This window comes from Malurus melanocephalus, unplaced genomic scaffold, assembly GCF_030028575.1.
Source record: "Malurus melanocephalus ecotype Western Australia unplaced genomic scaffold, MMel_1.1 scaffold_249, whole genome shotgun sequence".
NCBI lineage: Eukaryota > Metazoa > Chordata > Aves > Passeriformes > Maluridae > Malurus > Malurus melanocephalus.
In genome coordinates, this window is record NW_026623481.1 from 85326 (window position 1) to 108819 (window position 23494).

General features: G+C 40.0%; 1 protein-coding gene across 1 annotated transcript in view; it reads left to right on the forward strand.

Moving 5' to 3' along the window:
* CDC5L (cell division cycle 5 like) overlaps positions 1-23494 on the forward strand; it is a 30083-nt gene that overhangs the window by 432 nt on the left and 6157 nt on the right. Inside the window, exons 2-14 of the mRNA XM_057375440.1 lie at positions 2698-2801; positions 3620-3781; positions 4585-4712; positions 5565-5664; positions 5749-5967; positions 7113-7257; positions 7381-7569; positions 8920-9068; positions 10714-10876; positions 11913-12077; positions 13670-13750; positions 14083-14328; positions 17083-17280. Coding sequence (XP_057231423.1) covers positions 2698-2801; positions 3620-3781; positions 4585-4712; positions 5565-5664; positions 5749-5967; positions 7113-7257; positions 7381-7569; positions 8920-9068; positions 10714-10876; positions 11913-12077; positions 13670-13750; positions 14083-14328; positions 17083-17280 — 2049 coding nt within the window. The remainder of the gene's footprint in view (positions 1-2697; positions 2802-3619; positions 3782-4584; positions 4713-5564; positions 5665-5748; positions 5968-7112; positions 7258-7380; positions 7570-8919; positions 9069-10713; positions 10877-11912; positions 12078-13669; positions 13751-14082; positions 14329-17082; positions 17281-23494) is intronic.

Sequence of the window (23494 nt, forward strand, 5' to 3'; positions counted from 1 at the left end):
TTGGGGTCTGCAGGAGCGAGTGCAAGGAAAGCCAGGGCAGCTGGGGAAGGGTCCGCAGCGCAAGCCTGATGCGGAGCGGCTGAGTGATSTGGGGGGGCTCAGCCTGGAGGAAAGGAGGCTCAGGGGGGACCTTCTCACTCTATACAACTTCCTTGGCTGGAGGGTGCAGCCAGGTCGGGGTCGGGCTCTGCTCCCAGGGAACAAAGATAGGACAAGAGGAAGTGTCTGCTAACTGCTAGGAGAGGTTTAGRTTGGACATTAGGAAGAATTTTCTCACAGAAAAGGGTGATTAAATGTTGGAACAGGCTGCCCAGAGAGGAGATGTAGAGTCACTGTCCCTGGAGGTGTTTACGGAAACACTGGATATGGCACTGAGGGTTATGGTCTCCCTGACACGGTGGTGGTGATCAGACATAGGTTTAACTCAAATTATTTGAGAGGCCTTTTCCAACCTAATTGATTCTGCCATTCCTTGGCTCTCTGTTGGGCTGCATTYCCCAGCAGCCTGTGCCTTCCTCCCTCCCGCTGCCTCAGCGAGCAAAKGTCACTGTTGGTGTTGTTTTTCCCTCAGGCTGCACATTGGGAAGCTCAGCCATGTGTGTGTGCTGTCCTTCTGCCTCAGAGAAACCAGTCCCACTGCCGCTGGAGTGGAAGCATGGGTTGTGCTGTGCTTGGAGATGATCCTCTCACAGGCTGGAGTGTGATTTGTACTGCATAGGCAGGTTTCTTATGCTCCAGGAGAATGAGGCAGCRGGAATCTCTGGCACTTGAAAATCTTTCCAAATGTGGAAATGGCAGAGYCATAGAATTTTTRRGATTGGAAAAGACTTAAGATCACCAAGTGTCCAGCCATCCACACAGCACCACTACCATGTTCACCATTTAACCATGTCCTTTTGTGCCATATCCACAGTGGTTTTTTTTAACACTTTTAGGAATAGTGACTCCACTACTGCCCTGGGCAGTCTGTTCCAATGCTTTACAACTTTTCCGTGAAAAATTCCTAATAACTAATCTAAACCTCTGGGGCAACTTCAGTCTCTTTCTTGTCAGTGTGTGTGGGCTCTTCATCTGCAGCCCCTAGACTTCWTTACACAGAAACTGTTGTTCCGAAAATGAGCAATCCCCTCCAATTTTGCTGTCACAAGCTTTCAGAACTGCAAKTGGTCATGAAAAAGAAAAYAATAACATGAGAAATCAAGGATGTYAGTTTTATTAGAKGCTTGTTTAAAGCAAAAGGATGTACCTGGCACTGCAAAATCCAGAACTTTGTCACTGCATGCTGTGAACAGCAGCCATCTACATKGTTCCAGGAACTAGTGAGGAAAAAMWAACAGAAGATAAAGTATGGTGTGTGTGCTTTTAAACAGGAAAACTCATATTGTCTTCACCCCATTCTTAGGGTCTTCCATAATTGATTAATTCTGGTGACTGTTAAAGAGRTAGAGCAGTGCATTAARTAGAATCACAGAATATCCTGAGTTGGAAGGAATCTACAGGTATCACTGAGCCCAACTCCTGACTGCACAGAACATCCCCAAGAATCCCACCAATGTGCCTGAGAGCATTTTCCAAATGCTGCTTGAATTCTGGCAGGCTTGGGACTGGGACCCATGCCCTGGGGARCCTGTTCAGTGCCCAGATAGATCACTGGGTTTTGTGTACTGGAGATGAAAYAGGCATTGGGGTTTTTTATTAACATTTTGCTGACACAACATTAAAGCAGAGAATGTGGAACCAGGCAGTATCAGGTCATTCATAAAATAATCAGTTATTTGCAAAAAAAGCCTGTTATTGTCACTGGTACYGCTCCTGTGTTCCATATAGCACCAAGTAAGGTAAAAAAACCACACAAGTGAGRATTTATTATTTATTTCAGARCASTAATTACATGAATTGTTGCCTGTAGCAGCTCCAACCAGAGCTGTTCATCAGATCACAGTTAAAGCTGCTGTGTTCTGAGYGATGTCTGTGTGAGACAGTGTCAGACTCACTGAACACTGGGTACAGGAGAGGGACATTGGTGGTTGACAGGGCTGCAACAGCTTTAATGTATCTAAAATACCACTTTCTCTGAATAAACGAGAAGTGATGAGCTCAGTTATCTGGGAGGAAGGGAGAGAGGGATTGATGGATGGTTTGACAGATRATTTATAGCACTTCTGGCTTTTGATCAAGTCTCAGTGCACACTTTGTTGTACGTGAACAGCCTGGCTCACAAGCTGAAACTATTACATTTTTATTCTAATTKCATTAAAATTTTAAAAAAGGTAATTTGATGGTATTATTTAAAACAAGGCAGCCAGAGGTACCTCCAGTTCAACTTTTTTTTTCCAGCTGTGATTTCATTACCAAACACTTCCCTACCACTCTACTGTCCTTCAAGGGAGACTTACAGAGYCTTTAAACACTAGTAGATTAGAGAGCATTGAAAATAATCATTTTGGAGTTCTGTTGGATATRTGAACTTTGGAGCAATAATCATGTCTCTTTTTCATTTAATCTTTCTTGACTTCATTGGAATTTGAAATGCAAACCCTCATTCATCTCTGAGAATGAAATGGAAAAGAGGTAGCAGTGCTGTCTTTTTTTCACTGGGTCAGTCTATTAAATGAAATGCACTGTGTTCTCCTTTGCTTAAGCTTAGACTTTCTGTTTTGCAGTCCATAAGGGTCTTTTTTTTTTKTTTTTTTTAAGGATGAAATTCTGAAAGCAGCTGTTATGAAATATGGCAAAAACCAGTGGTCTCGTATTGCCTCGTTATTGCATAGGAAATCAGCAAAGCAGTGCAAAGCCAGATGGTAAGTGAGAGGTGCTGTGTCTGAGAATATGAAGTTCATGATTAGTGGAAATTTAGGGAAGAAATGTTACCAAAGACTAATTTATSTCCACAGAGCAATAGCAGTTTTAACATTGTTTGATTTTTACTSTGGAAATTTTAAATTCTTTTTGTTTGAAAGTAGTTGAACAAAAATAGCCAGATCATGTATTTGGCAGTGACTGCAGTGTGAGTAAATGCAGGATTACCTAAAGTTATCCACCTTATTCTTCCTGTATTTAAACATTTTTAATTGGCAGGTATTTTCRAGGAAATAAAATTGTAAAATATCAATCTCCCTTACATAAAGTTTTCCAATTTCTCACAGTGGGAGTTTGGCTTGAGAGTAAATGTTTAGAAATTTCACTGTGAAATTAATTTTTTTTTATAAAAAATAGAAGCTTTAAACTGGCACAAATACTGATGCAGTRTGAATGAATGTTGAGAATCAGGCTTAGTTTCTGGAGTTTTGAACTGCACGTATTTAATAGAATACTTCTGGAGGTAACAGTACTGTCACAGTTGAGGAGTAATAAAATAATTGCTGAAGGCTCCASACAAAACAGCTCTACCATTCCTGGTATCTTTTATTGTTGCAATTTTTACTTTTCTTTTTCAGGATTAATTTAGTAACTCTTTACTTTGCCAGAATAGAGATGGGTAAAGGAAGGAAAAGCAGTATCAGTGTGAAAGGTGCTGGATAAATAATACATTTTAAAGCTCAAATGCATRTATCATAAAAACACTCTTGAAGACAAATCAGTGGATAACTGGGTTCTCTCATCCCTAATTTTTTCATAGGTACGAATGGCTGGACCCGAGCATCAAAAAGACCGAGTGGTCACGGGAGGAGGAGGAGAAACTSTTGCACCTGGCCAAACTGATGCCAACCCAGTGGAGAACCATTGCCCCCATCATTGGGAGAACTGCTGCACAGTGCTTGGAACACTATGAGTTTCTGCTGTGAGTTTCTGCTTGCCTAGAGGAAAATCTAGCCAGGAATACCAGTGACATCTGTGGAATTTGTTACAGCAACAAACTTCTCCCATGGTGTTAAATTATGGTGGTTTCAAGTTGACTGAGTCCTTTTGTAAGCAWATCTTTAAGGATTGTTTTCAGTTGCTGTGTCTAGCTTGAAAGAAGCTCCTGGAAGCTGCAGGGCAGCTTGAATAGAGATAGGTGTATSTTTTCTTGCTCCTGGTCATTCTGGCTAAAGTTTATGCTTTTATTAGGCTGTTCAGGCATTTTTTGACTGGCTGATCATTAGGAGTGGGTGTGTGGGAGAGAAAAGAGACGTAAAACACATGTTGAAATGGCTGAATGTGCAGCTACCAACTCTCTGTGCTACAAAGAGTTTCTCTAGGCCATGAGAAGAGAAGGAATGTGGTGTTTTCCCTTGTGAGCTTTCTTAATTTTGGTGTGATTGGTTGAATAGAAAAACATAATGGAAAACTTGATTTTTTATTTTGTCACACTGGTGAATTCTTCTTTATTGTTAAAGATTACCTGAGGAGATTACCACTAGCTGTATCAGTATTATATTTTATGTAATATTTTATTGTTGTAATGTGTTGGTTTCTTTCTCTTGTCTTGTTTAAGGTTATGGAACAGTACCACGCTTGTGAAATGTATAACAAATTTAATGCATTATAMAAAGTACAAGGTTACTGTTTTGTGATCAGTCTTTGGAGACATTTAAGGGTTGGTTATTAATGAGTCTGAGGGAAAATAAAGAGCTGGTGGTGACACCTACAATGTGTTTTTAGGGACAAGGCTGCTCAGAGGGACAATGAGGAAGAAACTGCTGATGATCCTCGGAAATTGAAACCTGGAGAAATCGATCCAAATCCAGAAACGAAACCTGCCAGGCCAGATCCCATTGACATGGATGAAGGTGAGTCAGGAGTTTGTTTATCATTTTTGACAGAAATCTGATCTGTTTGATTTTTCTGTTTACACAGCCATTTTACTTTGGTTTTCTTCTTTTTTCTACCAGCYCCTGGTCATTARTTTTCTTAMCAATTTTGTCTTATTTCTCTATCTRGCCAATCAGTTATACTTTTCCAGGTTTCCTTTTCCTGGTGTGTTTTTAGCCTCCTTACCTGTCATCTTCATCTCTTGCTATAACTGGCTGTTCTATGCTTTGACACTGCACTTCTTGTTTGCACTCTTCATGCTGTATCTTCATCATTTTCCATCAACTCACACCTCTCAGATGAATCCATGCTGAAACATAGAGGAACTGCCTGACTTCTTTTTTTTTTCTTGCACAATGCAGTGTTATGAACTGAAAAATGAACATTGCTAGAATTCCATGAATAGACCAGTAGTGGTTTTGAACAGTCACAGGTTCTCAATACAGCACTGTTGGTTCTGGATSTAAATGCARTTAACAAGTTCTCAAGATAATAMTCTCAGATAAAGATGTAAATGAAGTTTTACTTCCATTAATGTGATCAGTTTTCCTCTTTATGGAMACATTTTGGTTTGCTGTAGATACTTATTGAATTATTTCCAACATWAGGCTTCTTTTTCTAAAAGTCTTCATTTCATCTGGCCAATCATTCAATAAATACATTGGGACTACATGGAGAAAACTGGCTTAGTGATGACACAAGAGTGCCTGAGAAAAAAATGCKGATTCATTCAGCTTCTAAAGATGGYTTTGTGATCTTAATGTCAGCTTTTTCCTTACTCCCATCTTTTAAGTCCAAATTCATAGCTATATTTATCTGTGCTGTTACAGATGAGCTTGAAATGCTGTCTGAGGCTCGAGCACGTCTGGCGAATACACAGGGAAAGAAGGCCAAGAGGAAAGCCAGGGAGAAGCAGCTGGAAGAAGCTCGGTAAACTTTTTGTTTGGTTTCATATCCTGGCACTGCTTTTCTTTACTCTGCACTTTAAATCATGTATTGTTACTGTTTCTTCAGGCGTCTTGCTGCACTTCAGAAAAGACGAGAACTTCGCGCTGCTGGAATTGAGATCCAAAAGAAAAGAAAAAAGAAGAGAGGTGTGGATTACAATGCAGAAATTCCATTTGAAAAGAAGCCTGCCCCTGGTTTTTATGATACATCAGAAGAAAACTACCAGTCCCTGGATGCAGATTTCAGGAGACTACGTCAGCAAGACCTGGATGGAGAATTGAGATCGTAAGTGTRTGTTGTAATAAGGAGGGAACAGTGTATTTGAAAAAAACCCCAACCTAGGGTTGGTGTGTTAAGTCCTGGAAATATGATATGGGCAGGAAATGTATTTTCCATGGGACAGATAYAAGTGCAAGTGGCTTCTGCCTTTTCAGTTTTCTGAAAGTATTTCAATATTTTTATCTTTCTAAAAGGTCTAGTTCACCTTTTATCTATGATCACATTTTTCCTTTCCTCTAGTTCACCTTTTCTCTGTCAAAATAAAGTTCCTCATGCGTGTTCATGCCTTTRAGTTGAAATGTTAATTTTTTTGAGGTTTGTTTCCTTTTAGCAGTTCATTTTCTTGTGTATTTACAGTCCTTTTTTCAAGTAATAACCTTATTAAGATTGCTTACGGGAGTACGTTTTACTTGTAGTATGGAATTGTTTTTGATGGAATTGTTCCTAGGTTCATGTCTTTAACTACTTAATTTCTCCTCATCTCCCCGTAAAATCCCCAGAAACACAGTTGAGAAGTTAAATGCCAATTTAATTGCACAGTTGCATTTCSCACTATTTCTGCCAAAACTGCTTTTCACTGAGCATGTCAGTCCATTGCCATGTACAGTTTGATTCATTAACTTGTGTTCTAACAGATTTTTCTGTACGGTTCTTTGTTCAGAGGGTCAAGCAGGAGCTTCAAACTGAAGCTTATAATTTCATTGACTGCCTCCATTGCTGCTTGAAGAAAATGTATTTTATTAAAGACTGAAAAGAAATTGGTTCTCACTTCCCAAAGAAAATGTTCATCTTCGCTTAGCAGCTGCTGGAGAAAAAGGGACTGTTCACATTATCTTATTTTTACTATCTATATTCTTGGCCTGACATATTTTGATTGATCCAGTGACCCTGTTGATTGTAGCTATTCAGCCTAGAACCTGAATCTGTTGGCTAATTCCATAATTCAGAAGCATTACACTTCCATGTAGTAAGTTCTGCTGCAACATCTGCAGATCACATCTAATCACCCACAAGGTGCTTCACTCTTCCTGCAGTGTTCTATTTCTGCATATSCAGCTTTTGATAAGGGTAAAACCTTTTTGCTCTTGGCTTGTTTGCTTTGCTTTGTAACTGCTCTGTGTGTTCTGAAATGATTCTGTTTTCTGTTACAGTGAGAGGGAGGGAAGAGAGCGCAAAAAGGACAAGCAACATATGAAACGGAAAAAAGAGTCAGATTTGCCCTCAGCAATTCTGCAGACCAGTGGAGTGTCAGAATTTACCAAAAAAAGGAGTAAACTGGTGCTTCCAGCACCTCAGGTGAGGTGTTCTTTTATAATAAACAGCTTATAAGGCTAATGCCAAATAGTGCTTTCTGTTTTATTGAGTGAGTCTTGTAGCTGTATTGTATCTTATTGTGCCTTGGGATTTTCTCATTTAAAGATATCTGATACAGAACTTGAAGAAGTTGTGAAAGTTGGCCAGGCAAGTGAGATTGCACGGCAGACTGCTGAGGAATCTGGAATCACAAACTCAGCTTCCAGCACTCTTCTCTCTGAGTATAATGTAACCAACAACAGCATAGCACTAAGGACTCCCAAAACTCCAGCAGCCCAAGACAGGATATTGCAGGTAGAGTATAAATCTACAGAATGGATTTTTTTTTTTTCGTGCAGGGTCAACTGAGTAGAAGGTGTAAATCCCAAAGAAACACTGTTTAGATTACGTGCAGTATTGGGATTTGTACTGTCACCCAATCTCCAGGACACACGGAATGACACAGAAGCRTATCTATCAATTGTCATTGTGTTTCAAAGCATTCCTATTCTTTTTCTTTARGTGACATATTGTGTGAAGCTTTTAACCATTCTCCTGGTGTCTTGCCTGAATTTCCCCTTCTGTTGGGTGTCAGTGTTAAAGATACAAGAATTTGTCTCCTCAAAACAGTATATTTTACATTGTCCAGCTTTTATTTCAGTTAACAAGTAGTAATTAACTCCAACWGTGTAAGAATATTTTCCTAGCACTTTACTGGCTTAAAATTTAGGTTAGCCAAAACCTTCCTTTGCAATCTGTGATTGCCTGGATTTTTTAAAAAACTGGTAATGTTGAGTAATATTTTGTTGAGTTGTGGAAATGGGTGGATTAAATCAGTTCAGTTTGTGTGTAAGACAAAACAAGACCTTGAAAATCCTGCTCCAAAACAACAAAAAGCTGAGTTGACAATGAGCTGTATTTCAACAATTCCACAGCAGGAGAAAAGAGAAGGTTCCTGGCTCTGCAAATCATGACCTAAGTCTGTGCAGTATTTGCAGGAATGGTCATGTTCACATTMAAATGGAGTATTCTGACATTATAAATAGCACAGTATTATGCACCTACAGAGTTTTCTAGATGGATTAGTGATCTTCTGGGAATATATTTGCTATTTACAGTATTAGAATTAGCTCATTTTCAGAGAGACTTAATTCTTCATTGTAATAAGGAAAAATGAAAAAATGAGGCTGTTCATAAAAGCCTCAATTGAGTCATGGACCTAAAATCTCAATAGTAACCATCTCTTTTGGAACATGATCTTTGAAATGCAGCTTGGATAAATGTTATTGAGTTTGGATTTCTTAGTGCTGCAAGTGTACTTCTTAAAATCAGGATCCTTATGATTGCTTGAGAGTTCAATTGCTAACAAATCTTGCAGATTTATGGAGTCTGGCAAACTGAAGGAAGCTGAAACAATAAGAAACCCACTCATTTCTGCAACTCTAATTTATAATGTATTTTACTGGAAATGAATATTCACATCTCTCTCAGTGGAACGGTAGGGTTTATAAATACCAGTGTATAGGTCTTAAAGTTAAGAAATTTTAAACATTTTCCACAAATTGGTTTTCAAATAACTCTTAAACTGTTCTTACTGCTACTGAATCTATTAAACCTGACTGTGAATGTCTTGTTGAAGCCCTGCTTGTGTTGTCTGTTGCACAGGAGGCCCAGAATCTGATGGCTCTCACGAATGTGGATACCCCCCTGAAAGGAGGTCTTAATACTCCCTTGCATGAAAGTGACTTTTCGGGGGTAACACCGCAGAAACAGGTTGTTCAGACTCCAAATACTGTGCTTTCCACGCCTTTCAGGTAAACAGACTTCTTTTCTGAAGGGTGGGCAGAGCTTGGGTGGGCATATATCTTTTTGGAGATGGGTGGACAGGGCAGTTTTAATGTGTTAAATAGTATCTCATGATTAGAGCTTCAAAACAAATTTTAACTCCTTTTTTATTTCAAGCTTTTATTGTACAAATTTCTCCTTGTCTGTGTCTTTAGAAGGCTCAGCTACATCCTTTTCATCTGTATTCATATAGTGTATGGCTCACTAGAGCTTTGATCCAAAATGTGACCTTCTGTGGTCTGGAGCAATATAAATTATTCTAGGGTAATGCAGGAGTATAAATAGTAAGCTGGAGTGTCATTCTGTATGTGGATCCTGGCCTTTCCAAAGTATTACCTTGGAGTCAAAGATGTGGGAGGTCCCTTAGCCAAACCCACATTGAATTTTTGAAAAGCTGGAGTAAATATTTTATAAGCCATATATATCCAAAGTAAAATATTTCTTTTATTGCCAATCTAAATAGTACAGAATTGCTGGTTTAACTCTTAGAGTGAACAAATACATATCCCACAAATGCCAAATACCATACAGCTAAAACATGTTACAATCGGTACATTTTGTGTGTCAGGTTTTTCCACTTAGGTTCTAATTTTACTTGTATCATGTTAGTAGGAAAAGTGGAGAATGAAATAAAAAGGACCTTTATGGCAGCTTTTCCAAAGCAGCTTTATTTTGTTTAGAAGCTGTGTTTAATTAAAAGAGCAGCTACAGCAATGAGTACTTTTTTTTAAAGATCTGTTGGTGTCAATGTGGTGCAAAATGAATGTAGAACTTGGCCTGGAGTGATCTGGCTGTTAATGTGGGTTATTTTATATTTTAAAAAGTAGAGGTACTCTAATTTTGTTATTTGAAATTTTCGTTTGTGGTTTTTTTAACCTTCTGAAGTTCAGATTTGCACATGTATATATGGTACCTGTGTATCAATTTGGCTTGCTTGCAGAACGCTCTAACAGTGGGGAAATCCAAGTCCTTGAGCAGAGAGAAAAGTTATTCAATCCATGAAGTGGCACCTCATTCATGCAGTAGATCATTGGGATAGAGAGCAATATTCCTTCACAGTCTAGAGGAGAAGCAACTGAGACCCACAAAATCTAAGACTTAATTGGTTTTGCCCAACCATAGATGCTTGGAAGTAATTATAACGTAATTATGTCTTCAGTAGTCAGTGAAAGCAGAGGCATCTTCAGGATGGTTCACTCAGTTGTCAGGTGGGACAGCTGTTGGGCCATATGATTTCAGAGTGAATGATTTTCCCAGGTGCTAGGGAAATCAGAGCTTGCAATTCAATGCTGATTACTGTATCCCAGAATAATGCCTGATGCCTGGATAATCTCCTCTCTCAAAAGCAACAGTGGGAGTTTGTGTTGGTGTAGTTCCTGAAGCTTCTCTTACATAATGATGTGCCTAAATTTCAGCTTGACAAGACCTTGGTTACACCTTGACAGGTTTAAACAATTTATTTTTAGGATTCCTGTAATTGCGCTTTACAGTTTCACTGCCTCCCAAGAAAAAAAACTCCAGATTAAATGTGTTTATGAACTTTTTCCCAGCATTCAGACTTTTTTAAGTAGAGCTCTTTCAGAAAAAAACTAATGACCAACCACACTTCTCTAGAACACCCTCTCAGGGATCAGAGGGCTTAACTCCTCGAGGAGGCCTGACTCCCAAACCTGCACTCGGCACAACTCCTGGGAGAACTCCACTGCGGGATAAACTGAACATCAACCCAGAAGAGGGAATGGCAGATTACAGTGACCCATCCTAYGCAAAACAAATGGTAAGTAGTACTTAAAAAATGGTAATCTGTGCTCTCTTAATTTGCAAGGGTTTTAATTCTCATCTCCAGAAAAGAATTTTATAATAAAAACAAGGGTTACTTCTTCCACCTGTCTAAAGATCTGTCCTCGCCATACCATAAAATAAAACCTTTATTTAAAAGAAGAGAAATCTTCCCCCTTAGAATGTCTTTCAGTGTGTTCAGTAAACACACTCTGAAACTGTTTGTCAGAGAAGACATAGTTAAGCTTCCATCCTGTTTCTATCTTTGAAGCTGAGCAGAGCAGGCATCTCAAGCACAGATTCATTTTTCATACAATCCTCAAATCCCTCATCATCTTGATTTACCTATAGGACCTTTTTATCAGTCTGTCGTGTTGACAACACTGAGCTAAAGGAGTTTAAATTTTGCCATTAGGAGCACTTGGGTTTGAAATATCCAGAAATCTGAGTCCCATCCAGACTCTTTCATCACCTTTGGCAACAGATGTTTCCATTCTTGGAGATTCAGCCAGATGGACCCTGCCAATTAGACGTGGTATAAAAGGGCATTTACCTAATAGGTAGCACCTTGGGAACTCCTTTTATGTGTCTGATTCTGCAGCCTCCACTGTAGCTTTGAATATCTCCCACCTGAGCTATTGACAGTTTTCRTTTTAGCTAGCTAAGGATGTCTACTCCAAGTGTTTGGCATGTTCTCACAAAAATAACTCTTGAAGTTCATAATTCCAGAGTTCCTCTTAGCTTGAAGGTGAAGGTTTATTTGATGTACTTATACTTTGATTCTGTCTTAGCCTTTTAATAGTAAAAAGCTTTTTGCTGCTAGAACAAAAACTTGGGTCTTCAGTCGTCAGGTGGACTCCACTGGTTTCCAGATCTGGTGTTTTCTGGCTTTGCAGCAGGATAAGGTGGCCAGGTGATAATTGGTGTGTTGCTCCTGTCTGTTAATGCAGATGGAGTTTGATTGTGTTGCACTCAGGATATTGCAGTGCATTCAGTTGTATCCGAAGCATCACATCTCACTGCTCTTCCAACAGGAGAGGGAATCTCGGGAGCACCTGCGCCTGGGGCTCATGGCCCTCCCTGCTCCCAAGAACGACTTTGAAATTGTTCTACCTGAAAATGCAGAAAAGGAACTYGAAGAACATGAAGTAGATGAAACCTTTGTAGAAGATGCTGCTGATATAGAAGCTCGCAAGCAGGTCAGTGTATGAGATGTGGATGGTGCCTTTGGTTTAAAATAAAATACGTTCTTTGTATGGTTCCCATCGTTTCACACCTGATTAATGGAAGTGCTACAGCTCCTGCAGGATAACAAAGTAAAATGTACCTGCATTCTTTGCTGCTGTCAGAGTATACACACACAGAGGTGAAACCAGTTTTCTCTCCARACCATTTTCTTAATTTGTCAGTGTTATGTATGACATTATTTTCTACCATGGAGTCCCTGTGTTCTACCTCYTGCATTTGTCCCACAGAAGATAAAAATTTAATTAAAAGCTTTTATCTACAGTGGCACATACTTGATTTTAGGCATGTAAGACTTGTGCTTTTTTTTCAGTTTCAGGGTATTACCTCAATGTTAAAAGTTGCTGTTTGTGAAAGGTTGGACAGGTATATACAAATGCAGGCAGACTGGTAGCACCCAGATAAAAATCTGCCATGCAGGGGATTGGTACCTTTGGCTGGTACCAGAGGATTACTCAGACAGCCCAGTTGTGAATGAGTCCTTGTTGTTTTGTTTTGGTTTGGTTTAAAATCAAGGAAGGCTGGATAAAGTACAAGCTTAAATTCTGCCAGTTAAATGGCTGTACTAGCCAGTAATCAGAGGCACTTCAAATCTTTCTGACAACAGTCCCTTTTCCATTTATTGCTTATCCTACGTTTTGTGTGGCAAGTATCTTTTTGTTATATATCTCATATAAATATAAATTTTTTTTATAAAAGTAAATGGGATTTTTGAGTCCATAGAAGTTTTTTTAGCAATGGCTGTTCTTTGACAAGTGAACAAAGTATTGTTAAAAATGCTATGCTTTGATATCTTTAAATGGGATAAGCATTTCCCAGAATTTGATTCMTAGTGTGTCCCATTTGAGGAGGAGTATGTTATGTACATGTATATACTTGTGTACATACTCTAATAAAAAGTCTGAATAAATACAAGTAATKTATGTGTTTAGAATTGAGAAAAGAGTGTGAGTTGTACCATGATACAAGAAAAGAGCATCTTGCCTTTCAAGTGAAGATGTGACATGCTGGGATTAGAACATGGAAGATCTCAGTCATTGTTTCTGAAGTTTCTGATAATACTGGCTTTTCATTTATTTATTGCTTRAAAGTGTGTTGTGAAGAGAACTCTCGTGGTTTTGCACTTTCACAAGTATTGTTTTAGTGAAATATGTACTTTAAGTCTGTACAGATAGAGTCCTGGCTGCTAATGTAATTCTTCTTTTTCCTGGTGGATTTAATGTCTGTAGAGTTAGAGCAGTTGTTACATGTGAYGTGGAAAAATGTGGAAAGAATGAAATCTGCTGGAGTTGGGACTGAATGAGAGCAGCTGGGAATTACTTTTGAAGATCTCACTTGTCTTAGTCTGTTGTGCTCTTCCTGTTCACTTTATAGGCAGTAAATTAAGTTGTCATTACATKATTTAGCTCTGGCTTAGTAACATGAAGTCTTTATACTTGAAGGAATCTTTACTGCAATAATCAATTAGTTTTTATATCACATACATATTTAGGTAGCATCTGATTGTGTTACAGTGGCTGGAGTAACACTTGGTTTGTTTGTTTAGGCTCTCCGAGAAGCAGAGCGTGCCAAGGAACTGAAGAGAATGCACAAAGCTGTGCAGAAGAATCTACCAMGGCCCTCAGAAGTAAGTGGAAACAAAATTCACTGTTAAAAAAAATTAAAATAAGGGCTTTAATCATTATAGGAGGAAATGCAATGTAAGGAGATACTGAGAGAATAAAATCTTTTTCTAAGTATGCTGATTTCAGCATTACAGGACACTTCCCCTGCAAAGTTGTCATAAGGTATTTCATCTGCAAATGTTGAGATTGCTGCATGTGTCATACCACAAGGGACTTTGCGCCTGCTCTGCAGGGTTTAGCTGATACATAMAATTCATACTTGGGTGCAGATACATGAATTTTATGGGATCTTTGGTATATATGATACTTACAAACTTATTTTATTCCTGGGCAGGTTAATGAAACAATACTGAGACCGTTAAATGTGGAGCCTCCTCTAACAGACTTGCAGAAAAGTGAAGAACTCATAAAGAAAGAGATGATCACTATGCTTCATTTTGATCTTTTACACCATCCATTTGGAGAACAGTTCAGTGGTAAGAAAGGGAAAGGCCCAGGGTTTGGAAGCAACAATGCAGAGCACATGGCTTACTTGGAACAAAATCCTTATGAAAAGTTCTCCAARGAAGATCTCAAGAAGGTGAGAAATGCGTGTCCTGGGGAGACCTTAAGTCTCCTTATAGCATGATTCTGTAGTACTGAGGGGAAAAAGGTGGGTCCAAGCCTGTACAGAATTCAGTTGGGAGAGCTCCAGAGGGCTTTATAAAGAGTTGTAATCAGAGAGTTGTTGGGGTTGGAAAAGACCTCTTAAGATAATCAGGTTTGATCATTAACCCAGCATGGCCAAGCATTAAGGATAGGTTATTAAGGATAATGTATATGCACATGAACATTAGCTCACAGAAAGGAGAATCTGGGCACTCAGCAGAATGATGTGGGTGCTCTGTTTGCCCATAGATATTGTCATTTAGATGCAAATTGAATGTGCTGTGGTTGCTTATCATTTTAGGTAASGGTAAGAGCAGTGATAGCCCAACAGTTACCAAATTCTATTTTGCTGTTACTCTAAATTGTTATTAAATCATGGAGCCTTTAAGCAGGCGCGATGCCCATCTTCTGCTGCCACTGTATTTCATTTATCCAGACTTGAAAAGCATTTTTTTCAAAGTAGTGCAGGCTAAACAGAACAATGGTAGCTTGTAACGTGGAGCAGCAAATCAAGTTTAGTTATGCAGTTTAGTTATGCTTGTCAAGCTTGGTCCAGGAGAGTTGAGCTGGTGCAGAGCCTGCTGGGCTGTGGCAGCCAATCTTATAGCCATACCTGGTACAGAAGTGCTGAACAGGCAGATTGGGTCAYTGCTGGCTGCAGTGAGTGGGCGGTCTGGGCACTGTGTCCTGTTTTGCATTGTAATCCCAAGTTAAACAGCAGCCTTGCACCAGGGTTCCGGTTCAGGGTGTTCATTTATTTAAGCAGCTACAGATGTTGCCTTTTGCTGCCAAGTGACAGATAGGCAATTCTGTGGTTCTCTTTCAAAGAGCTTCACCTGTGAAGCTGTGCCAGTAACCCATGACCAGATGCCTACAGGAATAAAAATGAGGGAAAAGGACAAAATCACACGCCATCCATTTGTCTGTCCCTCTAGACTTATTCTCTGACAATACCTGTTTTATCTCTACACCCAAATCCCATATTGCTTTAAGATGACATTGAAGACATACAAGCAGATTTCAAATCCATGTCCTTGACCATATGTGACCAATGAATCAAGAGCCTAAAAAGAGAAACACTGAACACTATGTACTTCCAATTTGCTGTTAAATGAAAAATTATACTTTCAGATTTCTTACCAGGAGAAGTTAAAGATGGAAAATACAGTTAGATCATGAATTTCATTGCCCTGCCARTGTCAGATTGTTCCCTTAGGAATGTTCTCTGAGTGCTTTCTCTGGTTGTTTTGAAGTGCAGCAAAAATCAGGTTTGCTGTCACTTCCCTTAGAGACTATGACACAGTCCAGTAGTTTTTGTCTGGAAACTTTCTTCAGAGTTCCTAGAAGTTTTGTCTCCTAACTGATGGACCGAAGTTTTTTTTTTTTTCATCTCTGCTCCTACTTGCTCTCTAACATTCAGCACAATATTCACTCTTTGTCTGAAATCAGTCAAACCAGGAAATTTTCCTGTCTCTGTGATCTCCTCTGGGGCTTGTTTATTTAGCTTTACTTCATTTGTTTTTAGAACATCTTCCTCCTGAAACCCCTTCATAAAATGCTCCTTTCTTTTCCTGATGTGTAGTTCTCTTTTGGAAGGGATTAGCAGTGATGCTGGGCATGGTGTGCTGAGCTCATGGAGCTGGAGAACCCTTTTGGTGCTACAGCTAAATAGCCTCAAGTGGTTCTTCACAGTGTACTGATAGAGGCTAATTGAATTTTTTAAGATTTAGCTTTGTCAGGTGTGGTTGGATTACTCCTATTTTATCTGTCTTGACCATCAATAACAGGTAATTAATATTCCTTTCCCCAGTATCTGTGGAATCATCTAATTGGGTGATACCTGAATTCCTACCTGGTCAGTGTGCAGTTATGAAACATCTTGCAGTAAGATACCTACTGCTGATAGGGAGATTTGTGCTGCACCTGTAAATCCTGTTGAAAGAAGGGACATGGACATGCTTTTACAACTAAAGAAGTCCAGCTTGGCAAAGATATTTTAGTTTTTTAGTTATTAATAAAATCAGAAGGACCTGGGTGCCAATGTAATTTTGCAGGCCAGGCTCTTCGTCAGAAATATTAAGAGTTGTGAGTGCATGAATCTTTTCAGTTCTTTGTAAACTTTGTAAATTAAACTGGAAGGAGCAGAATGCTCCTATCTCTCCAGCTCACTTCAGCCACAGAATGTGTTAGTTACAGTCAGCGTTCTATTTCCTACAGCAGAGCTTACACAGCTCACCCGGGAAGGTTTAGACTTGATTTTCCAGGTTGTGTGGAGAAGGACAAGCAAAAGGAAATGAAAAGTGATTTTTGTTTCATAGAACAGCTGCTTCTGTCTGTACAGTTCTCCCTCCCCTCAAGGTCCCTGCTTTTATCTCTGTTCTTCTGCAGCAAGATGAAGTATCTCACTGTGCCACAGCTTTCATTAGCCATGCCAGASTGATGTCAGGTTTGGCCAAATTATATAAAATGAGGGATAGTTGTGCTGTGAGGAGCCTTCTAGCCTGGGTTTCATTTATAATCCACAGCATCTGTGTTCGATTTCATAGTTAGCTTAACCTGGTGGTGAGCTTTGAGTATGAAAAGAAAAGCTGCCCCCATGAATTGCACACTGAAGGTTTGAAAASAAGAGGAATTTCCTTGTATCCTGTATATTGTAACTGCAATTTCTTCTCATCTTTTCCAACAGGCACAGGATCTGCTGGCACAAGAGATGGAGGTGGTAAAGCAAGGAATGGGGCATGGAGAGCTGTCAAGTGAAGCTTATAACCAGGTGTGGGAAGAATGTTACAGCCAAGTGTTGTACTTGCCTGGACAAAGCCGCTACACAAGGGCTAACTTGGCCAGCAAAAAGGACAGGATAGAGTCACTTGAAAAGAGACTCGAGGTCAGTGTCACTTTTTTTCTGCCTTTTGCACCTCCTTATTTTTGAGTTGCCTTGTGTTTTGGCTTGTTTTTTTTTTCTCTATAGGAATTCAGTCAGGTCTTTTTAAGGGATTCCTTTGAAAAGGTTGTTGAAGAATTTTCCTAGGGAGTTCATAGATTTTCTTGAGGCAATTCAGTCACCTCTCATTCTCCTCTTCTGAAAATATCCCCACACAGAGTATTCCTGCACAGTTTGTCTGTGCACTCCTAGCWGTGACACAGCTCATCCACTTTATTCTCAAGTGGAGGGAAGGTCAGGTTCTGCTGTCTCTTAATTACATGTGGATTTTCTATTATTTTCCTAATCTCTGCTGTGAATGGATCGGATAGCTGATCTTTCTCATTTTGCACTTTGTCCTTGATTGTGGCCAGTATGAGGAGATGCTTCAGAAAAAGATGCTTAAAGAAACCATCTCTGTCCCAGAGCTCCTCTCAAGTTCTCTTTCCAACTTAAGATTTGGTTTCTGACAGACTATTACATACCTGAAAGTTTAGATAGTCCTGAATTCTTGCCAGGTTGGCATCTTTTTCCACTTCCAGAGATTCCATCCAAAAAAGAGAACAATGGATGTTTGTGATCCCATTTCACTTTATCAGGCTGACACTGATTTCCTTTTCCCAGTCCCTTCTCTCGATTTTCACCCTAACGCTTCATGCAAAAAACCAAAAATAGATGCTGTCCATGATAACAAGTAATCTGGTTTGAAATGGTTTCTTCCCACAAAACATATTTGTTCTGACTTTCAATAGTCATTAAATGTTTTCTAAAATACCGATTTAGCCTAAAAGTCTCTCTAAATTATGCAGGCATCAGATTATTTTTTCCATGGTAAAAGGAAGCTTTGCAAAAAAAGTTTTTCTGTATTTAACAACATARCTACTGTTGCTAGAAGTAAACCTCCCCAAACAGCTGCTACCCCAGAAACAACACGAGAGAGGCCAGAAAGGCTGAATTTTCACTTGATTCATACACATGAAATACAGCGTGAGAGAGTGTTTTGTAAAGTCTGTTCGTCAAGAGCGTTGTCCAGGTACAGGTTCCAGTGTTGTTAGCCAAGTTGTCTGGCTAGGAGCAGTTCACCTGCACGTAGCTTGGTAGTAAGAGTTGAGTATGAACTCCGGAACCCCTGTCGTGCTGCTGCTCACCCAGCAGAGAGCACCATTGCCCTGCCCAGCGCTGCCCGAGCTCTCTGCCTGCTCTGCTTTCCCAAACCCGTGTGTGAGCTCAGCAGCAGCCTGGCCCTGCATGGCAGCGGGGCCGGGCGGGCAGTGCGCCAGCAGTCGGAGGGCTGCACCTAATTTGTGCACAAATGCTTTTGAAATTTAAATATCTTAGGCCCAAAACTACATTAGAAGGGCATTATTAAAGTTGCAAAGTCAAACAGTCCAAGTTAGGGAATGCGCAAACTGCCTTAATTTGCCTATGCATATGCTTTTTGAGACAGTCTTTAATTTCATGATTGCAGCTTAGTTTTTCCACAGACTCATTTACTGCACAGGGTGGATGGTACTTGCTTAATGAGTAGCTCTTGAATATTTTGTTTTCTCTTAATTGTTTGGTGTGTGGCCCTGTGCCTTTATCCTGTGCACTGCTTCTGCAGTCTAAATTGGTTACTTCTGTGTGGGCTTTCTTGTGCTGTTGMTTTCTGCCCTTCTCTTCCCAATTTTTGAATGAGTGAGTTGGTGGTGGAATGCTTAGTAAGGATTCTGAAGCAAAGTAAGGTCAAGTTTATCATTCATCAAACTCACGTATGTTTGTTCTAAGTGGTCTTTGTTCTGCAGTTGCAAGACAGTCATGCTGGAAGCAAAGTGTGAATCAGAGGTCTTGCAAAAAAAAAAAAAAAGTGTTTTATTTGCTACCAGCATTGCACAGGACTCTGAAAGACATTTAACAAAATCCAGTGAGCTGTGTCCCAGCAGGCTGAGGAAGGTGATCCTGCCCTTCTCTCAGCACATCTGGAGTGCTGTGTCCAGTTCTGGGCTCTTCAGAGAGRGACATGGAGCTCCTGGGGCTGGTCCAGCAGAAGGTGACAAAGGTGCTGAAGGGACTGGARCATCTCCCTGACRAGGAAAGGCTGAGGGAGCTGGGGCTGTTCAGCCTCGAGAGGAGCCACAGCTGAGAGGGGCCCTCATCCCTGTGTGTCCCTGTCTGCAGGGAGGGCTCAGAGCARGGAYCAGGCTCTGCTTTGGGCAGGGGGGGCAGCAGTGGCACAGGAGGAACCCAAGAGGCTCCACCTGAGCATGAGGAACAGCTTCTTTACTGTGTGGTGACCAAGCATGGAACACATTGTCGAGAGAGTGTGCAGTCTCCCTCACTGGACATACTCCAGAAGTGTCTGAATATAATCCCAGGCCCTGTTCTCTGGGATGACCCTGCTGGAGCAGGGAKGAGGGAGCAGATGTTCCACTGTGCTCCTTCCAGCTTGACCCATTCTGTGTCTATGATCACTTGATATAGTCATGAGACTCTGGCTAATGTAACTACATCCCCTGGAAGCTCAGAGTGCTGCTGGATGAGGCTGATGGCTTGGTGCAGTTCCACACACAATCTTGCTCTCCCATTTTCTGTGTTCCACAGTACCACCCCCYAGTCCAGTCAGGCATCAGAGCCAGCAGAGCTCCGTGGCTGCAGGTGCGGTGAGCACTGTGCTGCCTCTCACAACTCACTGCTGTTGAGTGCAGGTGGACTCTGTAAAGTTAAATTTGACCTGAAAATCTCTCCCAAGTGTGTGCAAAATGCAGTTTAGTGCAGCTCTGTGGCCTGACCCTAAAAGGCCTTTCCTAAAAGCAAGATACACGTATACAGACTTTTTAAGCATAGGTCACCTGCTGAATCGTTTTTTAAACTATAAATAAAAAGTATAGCAGTTTAATGAACAAATGAATATGCAATAAAAAAAGCACAGATTCTTTTTCCTAACCGATTTTCAGCAATGACAAAACCCATCTTCATTTTAATGTTTTTTTCCAAGCAAAATTGTCTGAAAGCAATATCAGTTGAAATAGATATTTTAATGGGAAGTATCAGACAAGCTTAATGAAAAGCAGGGATATTAGCTCAGCTTTCAGTACCCTAAGAAACTTGCTTTTACTCTTAACTTTCTTTGAGAGAAGAGTAGAAATTGTAAAATAGAGTTTGCCAGCAACAGTCACTTGATGTTGGTCAGTTTTGGGGGCTGCTTCTTCCCCTTTATAGTGCACTAAGATCATTAGGGAAAAAAACCCATGGGAGTGTAGTGATATTTGGCACAGCTGCACATGGGGAAGTCACTGTCTAATAGTTCCATATGGGACTGCTGACACCCTGCAGATCCTGTGCAAAAAAATCAAGCTATTTCTGGGTCTGCCTTCATCGCATGGAGATTCCTGGCTGGATTGATGGTGTGGACACACACTCATCTTTCTCTAATTGTCCTGTTGTCACTGCCTGAGGGGTTTCGTCATGGCAGCCTTGTGTATGTTGACATGACATTTATCTTTCTGAAATGGATTCTGATATCACAAACAGATTTGTGCTGTTACTGGTGATCTTGAGGAGGCAAAGTGGAGCTGTTGTGGAGAGCTTCTGTTTGGCTGGGTATCCTGTCCAGGCATCATCAGTAATGCACAGCTCAGCAGTAGTTCTGATGTTGGAGTGTACTGCTGTGTATCAGTAATACTTTACATTTCTTTGTTCTGAGGGTTTTGGATTCTTTGTTTATGTTACTTAATGTAGTTTARGAGTGTTACAAGATTAGTATGTGAACTTCCTTGCGTTACAGATGGGGAGTTTCAGGTCCATGCAAGTGTATCCCTGTGACTTCAGTGTGTGTCTGTGGTGCACCTTAGATTTGTAGAATTTTCCGATCTTTCCAGTAGCTTCTAGAAATTCAGAATATTTTTCCAAGGCTATGCTAGACTGCAGAACCAGTGATTTCATAAATTGGAGTTTTCTGATGCTTGCAGTTGTGTTCAGTAACTGCTTCAGTTCTCTGCAATACTTTGCTCCCTTCTCTTCCAAACAATATATTTATAAAGAAGTGTTCCTACTAGCGTATTTTAAACTAGGGACATTATAAGATGAAATGAGATAGTAAAAGCATCTATTTACCAAACTAGTTGCTTCTCTTTGTAGTTTGCAACACAGAAACTTCTGCCATGTTTATTTTTCCTTTGAAGATAGTAAGGTTGGCTTGCAGAATGCAGATACTTTTATTAAAATTGTGGTAGTTAACATTATCATTTCAGTTGATGACTAAATTATAAATGCTAGTGGAAGTCTACAGGAGAGAAGTTCAGGATACATTGTACATGCAAAATGTAGTAAATTATCTATTCTTTGAAGTCTCCAAGATGCATCAAGGTGGTGATTACCAAAGTGTTGATTTTTTCTTTTGATTGCCGCCCAAGTCTTCTGAATTAATTCAGATCAAAAATAACTTGCTTAGCTGGAGTTTTATAGGTTAGATGGTACAGTCTGCTGCAGGGTGTATCACTTACTTTGTTAGAGATTGTATTTTAATTTCTCTCYAGTTTATGTGCTTCTGTATTATTATTTTCAGGTGTTCTTGTACTAAGAAAGCACCTGGAGAAAATAAGAGATTTTATGGGACTAGGAGTTGAGAAATTACTTACAAAACTAAAATTTGATGAAAATCCTGAGTAGCATTGCTTTATGGTCCYGTTTTATTTTGTGCTAATTTTGTGTTGCTTTTGTGGAATAGCTTTTTAAAATAAGGTTTGTTGAGAATGTAGCTGGCACCAGAGGACCACAGCAGAGGGTTATCAGCAGTCTTCACCRTCAAATAGTTCAGAATCTGGTAATTTAGCATGCTTAGAAATAAAGTTCATCATTGACAAAGCTGTCATTGCAAAAGGCCTTTGCACACCATCACTGTTGAGAATTGACTGGTGCAGGATCACCGTAGGGTTTCTCCTGGGATGTGAGGRAACCAAGCTCTTTGCCAACTTATTTGTTCCCTGAGCTTCCACAAAATTGTCAGCCCCTGGAAGAGGCCAGTGCAGTCACTCTGGGTGTGCAGGGGTAGTTTTTGGAGGTAATTACACTGTGCTGGCTGTCCTGTGACCTCATCAGACACAGCAGTAACCTGTGTTTGCTTTTRGTTAATCAAAGCTCTTGACCTCGGGTGGTTGTTGCTCTCTGTGATCCTAATGCAAGGTTTTTCTTTCCCGGTGAGTGGTTGAGAGTTTCCAAAAAAGTTTAGGAAGAATAAATTACTAGTTTTTCATCATAAACTGTGCTCTTCTAGAYGCATTTCTTCTGTGATTGAGATAGAATTATTAACATTGGAAAAGATCTCTACTGTTCAGGGAATTACCAGAACCTCTGAATTTAAGGGAAGGAAAACAAAGCTGTCAGTACAGGGAAAGAGCCCTTGGAAATGAGRAGGGGTGTCCTCAGTAGACCTGGTGAGATCAGAATTCTGAAAATGTAGTTTTTAAGGCACTTGAGCTCTTCCTTCCCCAGGGTCAGTTTTTCTTAAATCTTTCCCAGTGGATGTTTATTCTCGTAAGGAGTCCTTCCCTGTCCTTCGTTGTCCTTAGTTAAACCTTACAGCTAACCTCCTATCTAAAATTTCCTTCCCAAATTTAAGTCCCTCTTCCTTTCTCAGTGGCCATAAGMGCAGATGAATGTTTCACAATGAACTTTGTTATATTTAAAGCAGGATGTTGTGTCTTTCTCCTTTTTCTCTATTTTTGTTAGGCAGAGGAAAAACAAACCAAAGAAACCCTGGTTTTCCAGTCAGTCTCCCGTTTCTAGATCATGTTTTATGAATCTCTGGTTATGTCTGTTGCTCTTTTGGCTCTTTTGTCTACTGCTGTTTTGGTTTCTCTTCCTTGAATCTCCAGTGCAGTATTGAAAACTGAGCACCACTCTACTGGTCATGAGGGAAGGCTTTTACATCAGAGATTTGGGATGGGATGAGGCKCTCACACTTGCCTTAACATCATATATCATCTTACCTCGTGTCTGTACATACTGTTCTCATTTTRTTGTAGCTGGTATAAAACTCAGCAGAACCRAAGCTGGCCAAGGAACAGTACAAARTAAATAAGTGGAGAAATCTTTCAGATGTCTTTGCTTTTTTTGTTAGGTTTGGGGGAAATGGTTGTCAGATTTTACTCAAATCTATTTCTTTGCTTTAAGCAAATAATGTAGACTACTGTTTTAACAC